Source organism: Corapipo altera, unplaced genomic scaffold, assembly GCF_003945725.1.
Source record: "Corapipo altera isolate COAL_440 unplaced genomic scaffold, ASM394572v1 24b, whole genome shotgun sequence".
Lineage (NCBI taxonomy): Eukaryota > Metazoa > Chordata > Aves > Passeriformes > Pipridae > Corapipo > Corapipo altera.
The window spans coordinates 5,468,764-5,483,486 of NW_020884888.1; the positions used below are offsets into that span (position 1 = coordinate 5,468,764).

Here is a 14,723-nt window from a genome sequence, read left to right on the forward strand (position 1 = left end):
TGGCGGTGGTAGCCGGCGGATGAGACCGGGCGGGACGGACAGAGGGACGGGCGCAGGAAGACGGAGAGGACAAAACGGGAGCAAACGCTCCTGCTCTCTACCTGCTTGCGGCTGCCGCCGGTGCCTTACCCCTCCCCGCTCCGCTGACCTCCCATCCCTCCCCGCCCCGGAGGAAGGCCCCGGTGCCCGGGCAGCCCCTGCGGGGCTGCCCCCAGGGCGGGGGGCGACGGCATAGTCGACCCCGGGGCGCTGCAGCGAGCGGGTCCCCGGTGCCGGGCGCTGCCGTGCCGCCCCCCCTTGCTCCCTCCCCGCGGCCGGGGGCGCTGGCCCAGGCAGCCCCGGGTATCTCCGCGGCGCCCGGCTCCGCCGCGCTGCCCCCGGGCTATGAATAAAGCCGAGGCGGCCAGGGGGACAGGTACAGGTGCCCATCTCCTGCGCGCAGGGCTACGCCGACGTCCCAGCCCGCCTCCTCCAGCGGGAGGGAAACAAAGACGGCGAGAGAGGCAGGGAGAGTTGCCTGTAAGTTTAGCGCCTTTCAGTCGTGACTCGCGGAGATAAATGATAGTTTGGAGGTGCGCGCAGTTAATCACCGCCACGGCTGCCGTACAGCGTGTGCAACCCGCAGATCATTAGGTTAAATGGAGGACATTCGTGTCCTTCCAGAATCAATGCAATTATTGTTGGCAACAAGGACAACAATTGGAGTGGCAGCACTAATTTTACTAACCTGCTATTAATTATGGTGTCCCCCACGCCCCAGAAGGCGTTTATAACCCGCGGAAGCAAGCGGTACTGTCTGCTTCTGTTTTAAAACGGGAAAAGTTGCAAGTGGAGTGCCTGGTCGTGTTGGAAAGTGTTAATCAGTAGGAAAGAGTGTAATCAGTGGAACTATTCACTTGAGCGTCACTCTGGTACAGGGGGTTAGTGAAGTGGCTGTGGCGCCTGGGGACCGAAGGCTCCGTGCCGCGCCGCGCAGGTACCGCGCACTGAGACATGTCTGCGTTAGCTCCCCGCAGCTCCCAGCCACGCCAGCCAGCACAGACCAGAGGAGAGAAGCCTTGCCATGGCACAGCCGTCGCTACCAGGTTTTAGCGGAAGCCTGGTGTGATCGCAGGTAAAAAATTTCTTCTTCTTTTGGTGGTGATGTTTGTGTGTGTGTGTATATGTGTGTGTGTGTGTCTCTCTCTACGGAAGCGGGGGGTGGGGGGAGCAGTGGGGCTTATCCCCCCCTCCTCCTTCGGAGCCTGCTTTAGCAGCAAGGCAGCTGAAAACGAACTGCTGGAGGGAAGAGAAACTATCTGTGATGAATCATTTGGCTTTGTGCAATCTTTACCTAGGACAGAGGGCAAATGTCTTGTAACATATGTGTATTATTTCTTGGGAAGGGGGTGTGGATATGATATTCAGCCAGCGCTAAGGTAAGGTACCGAGTCAAACTTTCTGGATTTTAAGGAGAACTTTAAAAGGCATAGAATTTGACCTTGCAAGCAGTAAAGTTTTACCCTCGTAGGGAAGTAAGTTGAAGCTGTCGGCTGCCAGAGAGCTCAAAGGTGGTGGCGCCTGAATGCCTGCGGGTCTGCGGCACTGGGGGTACAGAAGCTGGGAAAGGAAACCTTATACAATCTTTACTTTGCTAATGAAAGCGTAGTTGTGATACTCTGCACCGAGCAGGTAAATGTGGGAACGTTGTAGGGTTCATCTATAGCCATAGAGCAACTGTTAGGGTTACAGCGTTTGCTTCTCTTGCTGAAAAGTTTTGTGTGTGTGCGTGCTTGTGTGTGTGTGTGTGTGTGTGTGTGTGTGTGTGTAAGAGAGAGAGAGAAAGTGTTAGCTCTAGTACTTAAGTGTGAAAAGTTAATAAATACAAAGAACAGAATGAGCATGTGAGGCCTTTCTGCTTTAATCTAGATTGTTTGCCAAAGGGATTGAAGACTTACAAAATGAAAGCATTCAAATGGATAGCTTTGAACAACTGATTTTACTTGTAGTTGTAATCTGAGTAAATTAATTAGCGGCTCCTTCTTATGCAACCGTTCTGTTGGTCATCATGGCTCCGCCGAGCCCAAGTCATGGCATGGGTTTGTGCAGGTCGGCAGCATCGGTTCGCTGTCCCTTGATTCAGAGTGAAAGAGGTGCAGTTACATCTCAAATAGGCTCGGGGAGGGGGGGAGGGGGGTGAATCGTATTTGCTATTGATAGCGAGTTTATGAGATAATCTGCTTGAAAATTGTGTAGGCTGCCCTCAGTTCCATGTCAGATTCCAAATGGGCAATATGTAGAGCTTCACAGTGTTTGTCAGGTGGTGTCAAGGTTGCTTTAAATCTATAATATGAAAACAAAGCAAACTCGACTGAATGAGCTTTCTAAAGTCTGTTTAGCCCATAAGCAAATTCCGTTGCTGAAATATTTCCAGGAGTGGCAATAACCCCTCCAAAAGAGAAGGCGATGAAAACGCTGATAGTAAGTGTAGCTGCATTAACTGCCTTTAGATCATGTCCCTGAAGACGTCCATCAAAGCATGAATCCTGAAGAGGTTCTGTTTTACCTGCTGTGGCCTGTTCCAGCATCACGGTGTTTCCTTCTCATTCCATGCTTTTACAATAAAACTTGTATGAACATTGGCTCCAGGTTCTTGGACAAGAAACACATAGCCCTGGGAGAGAGACCTGGTTGGTCTTTGGATGGGAAATACCTGCTTACCTGGGTGTGCAGGCTGGCTCTGACCAGAAGGGAACTCTCCAGCGTTTTCTATTGATCCCGATGGGTTTCCTTGCTCAAAGTTTGGAGAAAGCAGTATGTGTGTTTCTCTTTCTCGAAAGCTGTTACCCGCTTTGTACAGGAAAGGGGCTTTGACAAGGATCAATTTTTATTGCACAGCAAAGACTTGCATTTTCCAAATGCTTAAGGATATAGCCCACAGCATTAAGCGTCTTTGCTTGGATTTGAACAGTGTTACGTTGTTTATGTGCAAGAACCACAAAGGTTATTTTAAATCATTGTGGGGCTTAATGCATGTTTGTGCTCTGGCACCAAAAATTCAAGATGAAATATAATTGTGTTGAGTTTCTTATCAACAAAGGGCCATTATTAGTAGACTGTAAGTGAAACAAGACATCAGCAGTGGGGAAGGACGTAATGTCAGCTTTTAGCGTTTAAGGTTATTAAGTTTTTTTGTCGCTTTTTCTTTTTGTTTGTTTGTTTTGGTGGGGTTATTTTGACGACTGCTTTCTAGGGAATACAGATTGGAACTGACACAAAGCTGACCGGGGTAGAGTAATAGAGCAGGCAGGCTGCAAAGAAAAATGACAAATAATTATCATGATTAATACAGGAAAGTTCAGAGCAAAAATGAGCACAGAGTGTTTGCATGGCACAGTGAAAGACAACTGTGATATAAAAATAGACAAGGACCATAAATATTGAATTTTTCCTTGTATTTTAAAGTTTAATAGACTCATCTAAATATCAAAACCTGTAGTATTCTGTGGGCCACTGCGGAATTGACATCTGCAGTATTATCAAAAGAAGGGGAAAAAAACCCCAAACCCACAACACTAGAACATTTCCAAACTGTAGTCTGGAAAACTGGGAGGACTTCTTCAGGCAGTTCTCCAGCTCTCCCAGCTAATTATAGTGCTTTACGCCAAGCCACTCTTGAGATAAGTGCAACTATTTTCTTTCCTAGTACCGGTGAGTTTTACTCCGGAGCTTAAACAAACATCCCCCAGCGCAATGGGCACAGGAGGCAGAGGGAGCAGCACCGAACACTGCGTGCATACCATTGTGTAAACACTGAGTGTCTTTTCTTCCCAAACAATGCGATAGCCGGTCAGTACGCCGCACAGAAGGAAACTGCTCGTAAAGAGTCTCTAAAAGTGTCATTATACCCTGGCAGCACCGGGGTATAATATAGGAAGAAGGATATAGACGCATTTCTGTGAAAGAAACTCAATGGCAAAGTTATTAATATTCCCAGAAAGAAAAGGGAATTAGCATTTCAGGTGAGGAAAGAAAAAACAGTTTCTTCCCCTCCAAAAATCAATACAGAATTCCAAACAGATTATTTATGTCATTTGACTCCCTTTCTTTGTACGTTTCTCCAGGCTACAGATACTGAGCTGTCAGGAAAATTTGCATGTACTGTATCTGATATATTTTATTTGCAAACACTCTAAAGCTCCATAAAACGCCTCTTGTTGTAGTCTAACTCAATCCCAGAACTAGTATTTTCATCTGTAAATTAAAGCAATTACGCATCAGATATTATATTATGTGTACTGTGGTCTCCAGATAGTCATCAATCACCCTCAATCGAGCTGTCAGTGTGGGCAGATTCGTTTCTGGGAGGCAGTCTTCCAGCTGGGGAGAAGAAGAGAACATCATCATTAATTAGAGTGTGACCCTGGGGCTATTCACATGTCTGAACCCAGGAATCTCTCTGAGCAAGTCTGCACACCACAGAGCAGCGTTCAACTGCACCAGCAGCCCAGCTTCAGCCTCGGAGCTGACTTCTCTCCTTCTGCCATCCTCCCGGGGGCTGCCTGCTCGCCCTGCTTCAGTGGCATCGGCCGTCGGGGAGGAGATGCTGGGACTGCCAGCATCTTCCCCTGACGGCCCATTCCTGCTTCCTCCGAGGGTGAAGCAGAAGGGGATGCTGCCTGCTCGCGTGTGGGGGGCGTCTCAGATCCCTAGAGGGTAGGGAGGCTGATGGTAGCGGTAGGATGGTTTGGGTAGAAGGGGGTGTTGGAGTTTTGAGATGGGGTCAAAGTCATTTTAACGTGAAAAGTCACATCTTTTCCATTATTACCTGAAAGATGCTTGTAAGGTTTTCTACCTGTAATCACACGTCTGGAATAAAAGCTGAAAAGAGAAGCGAGATTGCTTATCATGTGCTTTATTGTCAGCGTTAGCGCTAATTTTAACTGTTGATTAAATCTTAAATGAAGACTCAGTCGTGTGTCCCTTCATATGTCTTGTTTGTAATTGAGACTAATTATTACTGTGGGGTGGGAAGAAGCAGCTGCTCATTAATTAATTTCTAATTAAAAGTGCTTACTAGCCTTTCAGTGACTAAGGAGGGTAACGGAAAATCTTAGCTGATACAACATTGATCCTTCAGATTAAAAACATTCATTTCCTTCCCTTGCCTGCAGAAATATATATAAATACTGCAAGCAGGTGCTGCCGCTGCCAGAGAGCTTCCCAAACTTTCACCCCTATTAGGCACTCTGAAAGCGATATTGGAGAGTCTATTTTCCACGCCAGGGGAAAGGTTCCCGAAAATGAGTGTTAAACTTACAGGCAGGTTAATTTGAATAGGTTTTGCGTGACGTCAGAGGCTTGACTCTTTTAACACAACGTGCTTGTGAACTGATGTGTTTGTATCACGTTTCTTTTTTTCCGTGGGTGCAAAGTATGTATTTCTACCGTCACGTATGCCAGCCTTGGAGCCAATGTAACAATTATTTCTGTTTCGTAGTAAGAAAGGCGCTAAAATCACTGTATATATTTAAAAAGGGGGGGGGGGAAGTTTAAGATTTCATGTAAATAAAGTAAATGTGCTTTTCTGCTTCGTCCTATAAGCATCTAGGGACCTGTGGTTACCAATCAATTGGTACAACAGAGCAGAGCCAGGCTGCAATAGCGTGCAGATCAGACGTCTCGCCTTGTTTCTAGATAACTGGGAGCCTCTGTACCATGTCCTATCCTCAGTTTGGCTACCCTTACTCCTCTGCACCCCAGGTAAGACTTTTTGCCTACCAACGTTAATTGACTGCATTTCAGGCTTTATCGATGCCTTCCGTCCGGGCTGAGGGCGGCAGCGATCCTCTCCCGCATGCGGCAGCGGCAGAGCGGCTGCTCGCTTCGCAGCTTTCCAAGATGCCCAAGTTCTGTGTCGCGCACCGATTTTAAAATGGGAAGGAACACGCTGTATTAGGGTGTTTGGGGGTGATAATGACTCGTGAGGGAGGATTACAGAGATGAGGGAGGTGAGAAAGGGGGCTAGACATCCCCCAACCCCCACCCTCTCCCTCTCTCCTTTCTCGTTTCTTTTTTCCTCTTTCATGATTAAATTCACAGTTTACCAATCAAACATGGACGTAGGGAGGTCCGGCCCGTACAAACAGAATGATATTCTAAGCCATCAGGTTAATAGCAGATGCGTGCGTGGCTGCTACAAATCTGCAGTCAAAATAAATATGCATGAGTGACTTCGAAAAAAAGGTTTAAAAACGCAGATGGGAAGCATTGTGCTGCAAGAGGAGGAAACCGGTGTAAACCTCAGTCTTCTGAGAACATCCCAGAAAAGTTAGTTTTTAAATGCAGAGGGCCGGGGGAATGCATTACAGAGGATTAAATGCCCACAGCCACGAGGCGTTTGGTTGTTGTTGTTGTTGTTGTGGGGTCTTTTAAAAAAAAAAAAAAAAACCAAACTGATAAAGCACTTGCACTTCTGCGTTTCTCCAGAGAGTTTCTATCACGATGGAAATAAAATACGGAAGGGGAGGGAGGAGGACGGGTGACACCCCAAAGCTGGGACCTGATTAAAAAAAAAAAAGAAAGAAAGAAAAAAAAAAAGAAAAAGGAAAAGGAAAACCAAACAAAAAAAAAACCTCACCAAAACCACACAACAAAAAAACAACCGAACCCAAACTTAGTTACACTTCGAGAAGTTCCCCCCCGCGCTCAGCGCCGCTCTCTTTCCCTCCAGTTCCTGATGAGCACCAACTCCCTGACGACGTGCTGCGAGTCCAGCGGCCGGACCCTGGCTGAGACAGGGGCGGCCGCCTCCGCCCAGACCCCCGTGTACTGCCCGGTGTACGAGAGCCGCCTGCTCGCCACCGCGCGCCACGAGCTCAACTCCGCCGCCGCCCTGGGGGTCTACGGCGGGCCCTACGCCGGGCCCCAGGGCTATGGAAACTACGTGACCTACGGCACCGAGGCTCCCGCCTTCTACTCCTTGGTAAGTACCCGCCGCCGCTGGGGATGGATGCTCCCGCCCGCCAGCCTCGACCCCCTCCCCAATCTCCGAGCCCCCAGGGGCCAAGGCTGGTCGGCGGGACCCCTCCGCGGGCGGGGATAGCCCCGGGCGCTTCTCCTGCGAACCCCCGCTCCGCCGTGCCGCTCCCCGCGTTCGCTTCCAGCGCCGCGGTCCGCAGCTGTTCCAGCCCGGCGGCTCCGTCCTCACGGTAACGCAATTAAAAGTCGCGCCTGACGAGCTGGCGGCCCAGTGCGGAGGGCCCGGCGGGGCGGGCAGTTTAGGGCGACTCAGACCCGGGCTCGCAAAGAATGATGCTCTCTTCCCAGACAGCCTTTTTTCTTTCTTTTTTTCTCTTCCCCCCCCCCCACACCCCTCCCCACACCGTAACAGCGCGAGTTAATGTCTCTATTGATCTCGCTGGCTGCCGCGGCCGAGGGGCCTCCGGGAAGGTCCGTCGCGCCCCTTCGGGACCCGGGCGGGGGAGCCGGGGCGGGGTCCCGGGCTCTCCCGGCGGTGGGGGCTGAGGGCGGCGGCGCGGTGTCTCCTGCAGAACAGTTTGGATGCGAAGGACGGGAGCGGGTCTGCGCATGCGGGAATCGCGCCGGCGACTGCCTACTATCCCTACGATCACACCCTCAGCCAGTACCAGTACGACAGGTAAGCGCACACACCCCTCCCGGGCCCTCTCGCTGCCCTCCCTCCTCCTCCGTCCCCTCCCCGACATCCCGTTCCCGCTCGCCCCGCCAACCTGCCTCCTCGCCGCTCAGCATCTCCCGGCCCCAGACATGTCGCCTCCCCTTTCCCACACCGACACGGGGTCCTCCACCTCCCCGGGAGGGCGGCAGAGCGGGGGGCGATCCTTCTCCACTGGGGCAGTAATTATCTTTTCCTGTGAGGAGTCAGGCTTGGGCATCCGGTGTATGTTTATTAGTTTTAAACCAGCGCAAACCCACTTACACACCGTTTCCAGGTCGGAGGCCCATTGGGCGTCGGTGACCTTTCCTGGAGGATGTGCATTAAATATTCAGTCGCAGCCCAGTGTCATCTGCGTTACGTTCCTACAATTTCAGGAACAAAAGGGTAGAGGAGATTACAAATAAAAGGAGTAAGAGGAAATATATTTCTATTAACACTTACACCCTGAGGTCACCTAGATGAATTCTGTTTGGGAGGACTAATCAAAGGACAGGAAAGTGGTATTTCTGTGAGTTTGCAAGCTGCTAGGATTTCCCTGTTGCCCGAAATGTTGACATTGACTTTACGCAAATAAAAGCAGGCGATTCCTTCCCTCTTTCTGCCACCACCGCCAAGGCACAACGGGAATTTGCATTGCCCGGTGCTGCTGCTAGCTGAACCCTTCCTTCTTGTTTTCCTTCCTCGTTCGGAATTCTCGAGACAGGTCCCCCTCGTAAAGCTGAGCTGTCCTCATCCCCCTTAAAACTGAGCTGTCTTCATCCCTCTCCGGTCTAGCCACCCCCCGGGGGGTGCTGCAGACAAGCGGCCAGGGGTCGGGGCCTTGGGATCCAGCGTCGGGCAGGTCTCCGGGGGGTGAGGGTGCACTGTCACACGGCGGGGGCTACCCTGTGCCCGCAGGTACGGGACGATGGACGGCGGAACGCGGAGAAAAAACGCCACCCGGGAGACGACCAGCACGCTGAAGGCCTGGCTGCAGGAGCACCGCAAGAATCCCTACCCCACCAAGGGCGAGAAGATCATGCTGGCCATCATCACCAAGATGACCCTCACCCAGGTGTCCACCTGGTTCGCCAACGCCCGCCGGCGGCTCAAGAAGGAGAACAAGATGACCTGGCCTCCGCGGAACAAGTGCTCTGACGAGAAGCGGCCCTACGAGGAAGAGGAGGAGGAGGAGGAGGAGGGTTCGCAGGAAGAGGCGATGAAGAGCGGGAAAGCCGAGGGTACCCTGCTAAAACCAGTCACTTAGCGGTTCGGCCGCGGGGGCTCGGCCGGCAGCTCGCCCCCGGGGCGGGCCTCGCTGGTGGGGGCGGCCGCGGGCCTCGCTCGTGGGGGCGGCCGCGGGGCAGCGCGGCGCCGACAGTGACCGTGTGTCTTGTTTTTGCTGTCCTTTCCCCCGCCCCCGCCCCGCAGAGCCCACGGGCAAGGAGGAGAAGGAGCTGGAGCTCAGCGACCTGGAGGACTTGGACGCCGCCGAGTCGGAGAGCTCGGAGTGCGAGCTGAGGCGGCCTTTCCCGCACCCGCTCCCGCACCCGCTCCCGCACCCCGGCAGCCACCCGCCGAGGGCCGCCGAGCCCCCCGCCAAGATGCCGCCTCCGGCCGCCGCCGGGGACGAGGAGGAGGAGGCGGCGGCGGCGGCAGAGCGGGCGCGGAGCTGCCTGAAGACGGCGGCGGAGGAGTGCGGCCCCGACCCGCTGGGCGCCCGGCAGCGCGGCTGCGAGTCCAAGATATGCTTCCAGCAGGGGCAGCAGCTGCTGGAGGCGAAGCCCAGGATTTGGTCCCTGGCGCACACCGCCACCTCCCTCAACCAGGCCGAGTACCCCTCCTGCATGCTGAAACGGCCTGGGGGCTCGACCGCCGCCGCCGCTCCCGCCTCAGTCAGCGTCATCGACAGACACCAGGATTCGCCGGTCACCAACCTCAGGAACTGGGTGGACGGGGTGTTTCACGACCCCCTGTTCAGGCACAGTACTTTGAACCAAGCCCTGAGCAACACGACAGTTTCCTGGGCTACCACCAAAGGAGCCATTCTGGAAACGGGCGCCCTGGGACGCGCGGTGGGGAACGGCGCCAATGTGCTCAAGGGGCAGCTCTCAAACCTGGCCCATCATGACTCAAACAAAGAGTTTCTGGCGTTTCCCAAATCAGGAAGCAAAATGTTTTGTTCCTAACAGGCCCGCCGAGGGGCGAAGGACTTTCTAACGCTTGAAGAGTCATCTACACTGAAAAGAGACTTGCAAGAATTTAAATATAAAACTTTTTCTTCTTTCTTTTTTTTTTTTTTTTTAACAAACAACAGAAACGAGGATTTAAAGTTCAGTTTGCTCAGTTCAGCGAACAGACTTTGCTCATTGCTATTCTGAAGATTTTCTCCTGGCTGCGACTTTAAGGGATCAATGTCGTGAAAGTTATTTAATTTCCATGTCCAAAAAGCACGTACTATAGCGTAGACCTACTTAAAAAGTTTACATCTGAAAGTTTACAAACGGGAAATTTTAATTCAGATTTAATTTAAGGCATGCCGATATTAGTTATAAAGACTTTTCGAGAGTTTTTCCTCCTGATTTCCCTGTTAGCATATAATTCACAAACAGCACTTCTACTAAGTTTACACCTACTGCACAAATTTATCTTGATAAAAAAAAAGGAATATGTTAAAAGGTATGCTCACTCCAATAAATTGTCTGTTTCAGAGGTAACACAAGTGGTGGTGTTTTGCATTGGGCAACAAACAACTTTTATGTTTAAAATTCCCCTTTGGAGCCTGTCCCGGTAATTCCAAGGACTGTCAACAGGCTGCCGGGAAAGGGGAAGAGAGGCTCAGCAAAGCGCTGCCGCGGGATTGAGGACGGACCCTCGGGAGGGATGCTGCGCGCAGGAGGGATACTGGGCTGCGCCCCGAGCCGTACCGCGCCTCCGCGGGACAGTGCCGGGCCCCGGCCGCCGCTCGGGCCGGCAGCGGGGGCCCAACGGGGCAGGAGCACCCCTGCTGCTTCCCTCCGCTCCTTCCCGAGCTGCGAGCGGGCGGGAGTGGGCCCCTAAGGGCCGGGCTCTGCCGCGGCATCTCCTCCGCCGTGCGCGGAGCAATTGATTCACATGGAAAATTTGATCTTTTAAAGAACCGTTTTAGCTTTCCAGCTCCTCTGCCAGTGCGGAGAATCGCTGATCCGCCATGAATATTTCAGCACTTCAGTACAGATGCTTTACCGTTTTGACATTAAATAGAGTGCAGCCAACAAAAAGAGAGAGGGAGGAAGAGCGCTCTCGACGTGTGATTCAGGAGCACTCTCAGCCAATTTACCACTTAGATAACAGGCGCTTAAAAGATTTCATTTCCTTCCCCGGAACGGGAACAAACTTTACTGATCCCTGGACCGGGAGAGAGGGAGAACTGCTGGAAAAGAACTGCGAGGCAATAACAGATCCCGCTTACCCAGGGCGGCCTAAACCCCCTGAGCTCCGGTGGCCGGCGCTGCGGGGGAAAATCGAGAGCACCCGAAGGACCGAGCTGACACCGAGAGAAGCAGAAGAGTCTTCCTTGTCTCCCAGCATTCTAACCCATCCCATTTTCGGCTCCCCGACAGCCCAACTTCTCCCCTTCCCCCAAATAAATAAATAAGAATACAATATAGGGGAAAAATATGTTTGTAAAGGCAACTATAAACACGACCGAGACAACACTCAGTCAAAATAAAACATACTCCAGCCTGCGAAGTTTCTAGTGAGACCTGTTAGTGCAAGGACTGAATAAAGGAATCCGGGTGCGGAGATCAGATCAAGCCCTTCCCCTCTCTGCGAGCAGCCGTAATTGGATTGTATCCAGTCATATTCCCTGTCATTGTATTGACTTTCGCTCTCTTGGATGATATTATCGAGATCACTGAACCCCTCTGCTGATCTGGCTGTCAAAAGGCTCAGACAGGAGCCCCCGGCCTGGAAAACGTGCATCAGCCGAGATAATTTGAAGTGAAATTTTCATTTTGACAGTAAACCCCTCAATTTCTAAAGGCTCTGCACCCAGAGAGCTCTGTGGCAGGGGGAGGCTTTATAGAAAGCCCACGTCTTAAACTGAAAAGGGCAAAAGAACTCGAATTAGTTGTAATAGATAAAAGGGCAAAAATAAAGAGTCAAGGGTACTTGACAGTAATAGCGAAAGTGGAGTCTCCGGGGAACCGCGATCTGAGCTAAAGGCTGGGCCGGCAGGAATTTTAATGCAGCCGGGGCGGCCGGCGAGCTTTGCCTCTGAAACCCTTTAGACAAAGCAAATTATTTTCAGCCAAACTAAGGAGATGGGGATGAAGGAGGCGAGAGAGAGGGAAGGGGGGAAAGGCGAGTGTTCGGGCTGTCCTCAAACCACTGACAGAGGCAAGCGAGATGGGACATAAACCCCTCTGACTGTGTGATGTTAAAGCGGGGGGAATTTGTGTGTGCCAGCCTTGCTGGATGTGCAGGGACTGGAGGGGACAAGGGGGTTCCCGGTGGGCTTCGGTTTCCATGCGACCAGAGGCTCTGTGGAGTGGAAGGGGACTCCAGTCTTGCTCCCAACAGAGTGACAGCCGAGTGTGTGTGGACTTCGTGTGTCCGTGTGCAAGGAGAGGTATCCTCCCCCGAGCAGCCAAAAATCTTTCTCAGCCTGAAAAGCGTCCTGACTTCGCGGAGTGCCGAGCACCGCTGGTCGCCCTGGGCTAGTTCTCGGCGGGTGAACCCGCACACCAATATAAGTCATTGCTGGCCGGCTTTGGCTGGGTCAGGGATGCAATTTGGACATCCCGTTGTTTGTGAGGCAACACTCGCCGCCCACCCCCCGCCCCCTCTGGACTTAAAGGTGATAACACTGTGGGTAAAACACAGTCACACTGAAACACCAGAAGCCAAAAGAAAAGCCGTTCAACCCTTTATCCCTTCATTTTCTTGTTATTGTTGTCTAAAACAAGTTTGAGTAAGTTTATGCCTGCCGTATATCAAGAGCAGTGCTCTCCGGACCAGGGGACCGACCGTATATGAAGACTGATCCGCCTGTGCCTATGTGCGCTCACACCAAAACATTGCCCATCCTGAGAAGAGACTGTATCAGTTAAATGCGAGGGAAAACAGTTTCTTGCTTTGGTACAGGGATCTTATAACTTAGAGCAACCATCAAATGCAGTGGTCTTTCAAAAGGGTTGGGGGTTTTGTTGTTTGGTTGTTTTGTTTTGTTTTTTTTTTTAAAGTATGAAAAAAAAGGGTGTGAGAAAATAATTTTGCCATTTGATTCAGTAGCACAAGTCAGAGATCAGGTTCAGTTGGTTTAGAGGAGGTTGCAGGGCTGAAAGGGAAAGCAGCTTATATGACTGTACGAAGCAGAAATATAAAGGTAGGCTGAGAAAGAAAGAGAGGAGGGGGGAAAATCATAGAGAAACGGCTTGAAACTGAGAGACTCTAAATCATTCAGCCATGGCAAATTCAAACACACAAAGGAGGGGATGCTAAATTAACAGTGCTTTTTACATAGAGCCCAAATAAAACTGTAATCAGCGACGCGTTACTTTTCATTAAGCGAGTTTGACAGGAGCATATTCAGCCTCGACAAGGGAACAGGAGCGAAGAAATATACGGCTCTCCCAGCTCGAGTCATAAGATAATTCCTTAAGCTCCATTAACAACTCTTAGCCGCAGGAAATGGGCTCCCTGAAAACATCTCCAAATCTAAAAGCTTTATCGACCTCTCAAACCTCTGCTGATGGTTCTATTTTTTTAAAAAAACTTAGAGGCGAGACGTCCAGCAAGGTAATAGACTTTGACACAACACCTTCTTAACTAGAGAGAGAGAGGCAGAGAAAACGAGACCTTAAATGATATTTAAAAGGCAGCCAATTAAGATTTAAAATGATTGTCTCCTGAGATTATGCATGCGATTTATGTCATCCACTTTTTTTCCCAGACATGCATGCAAAATTGCAATGGGGCATAATGCCTGTTCCTTAAATGATGATGATGATGATGATGATGATAATAGAAGAAATAGTAACAATTAACAATCTGTAGCTATCTCAGTAATTGTAAAGGCTAATCTAGGAAAGGGCTGGTTGATTATAAAGCACCTTGCAACAGCCAACTTATTTATAGGTGTCTAATTAAAAGACAGATAGATGAAATGATACACACATTGTCTATTAATGTTTAGGAGCACATTTCTTTTCATCCTGAGTGCATATTTGACTATTAAAGTCACGTAGTTTGTTCATAATCACAGAAGCCAGTGTAGCAGCTCCTTCCCATCAGCCACATGAAGGGGTGTCCAAGAAGACTTTGTCTTGGTACAACTTTGAACATTATATATTTTTAAGATATAGTGGTTCAGAGGATACATTTACCTTTTCCATTTTAATGAAGGCTTCAGTGTGTGAAAGTGTATCCAGTTAAATGCCAAAAACGAGTTAATGCTCACATTGTACCATTTCATGCAGAAATCCTGTAAAATGCAAGAAAATATTATAACTTGTTGATTTTGCAAGGGATCAGAAACTGTTTCAATGACTGTGATTTGTAGATAAATGGGGTGAAAAAGAACCACTTTGAAACACCACTGTGTTTTCACCAAAGGTCAAAATGTTTAGGTTCCCACTTAGATGAAGTTAGTTCTGGCCACAAAGCAATGAGCTAGGGTCTGAGTCCCATGTCTCTTGAGGGCTGTGCATGTAACTTCATGCATGAAAAGAAAAAGAAGAATGGAGGAATGTTAATTGTCAAATTATAGATTTTTATTTGCCTGGTTAAAAAAAAAAGTAATAATTGTGCCTGCCCTTAAAGAGGAAGCTATTTTTAATGATATAGCTAATGGTCAAAACACCAGTCCTGAAAGTGTTACATTTGGCATGTTTTAACTCACATGTACTATCAAAAAGGCTACGAGGTGCTTAGGACTTGTGGGAAGAGTTCTCTTCATACTCCTTGTGAAGTGGCATCACTGCAGAAAATAATCCCAGATCTGTAGGCCCCTCAAAAAGCAGTTTTTATATACACACCAACTATATATGTCTGGAGGCCATTTAATACATAAGCCATTGGT

General features: G+C 50.1%; 1 protein-coding gene across 1 annotated transcript; it reads left to right on the plus strand.

Annotated features, from left to right (window-relative positions):
* Positions 1-408: 408 nt before the first annotated feature.
* Positions 409-10,374, plus strand: IRX4 (iroquois homeobox 4). Its single transcript, XM_027643966.1, has 7 exons — positions 409-519; positions 918-1,114; positions 5,584-5,742; positions 6,713-6,964; positions 7,533-7,639; positions 8,576-8,898; positions 9,089-10,374. The coding sequence occupies exons 3-7, from the start codon at positions 5,698-5,700 to the stop codon at positions 9,844-9,846; spliced, it is 1,485 nt and encodes a 494-aa protein (XP_027499767.1). The 5' UTR covers positions 409-519; positions 918-1,114; positions 5,584-5,697; the 3' UTR covers positions 9,847-10,374.
* The last annotated feature ends 4,349 nt before the right edge of the window (positions 10,375-14,723 follow it).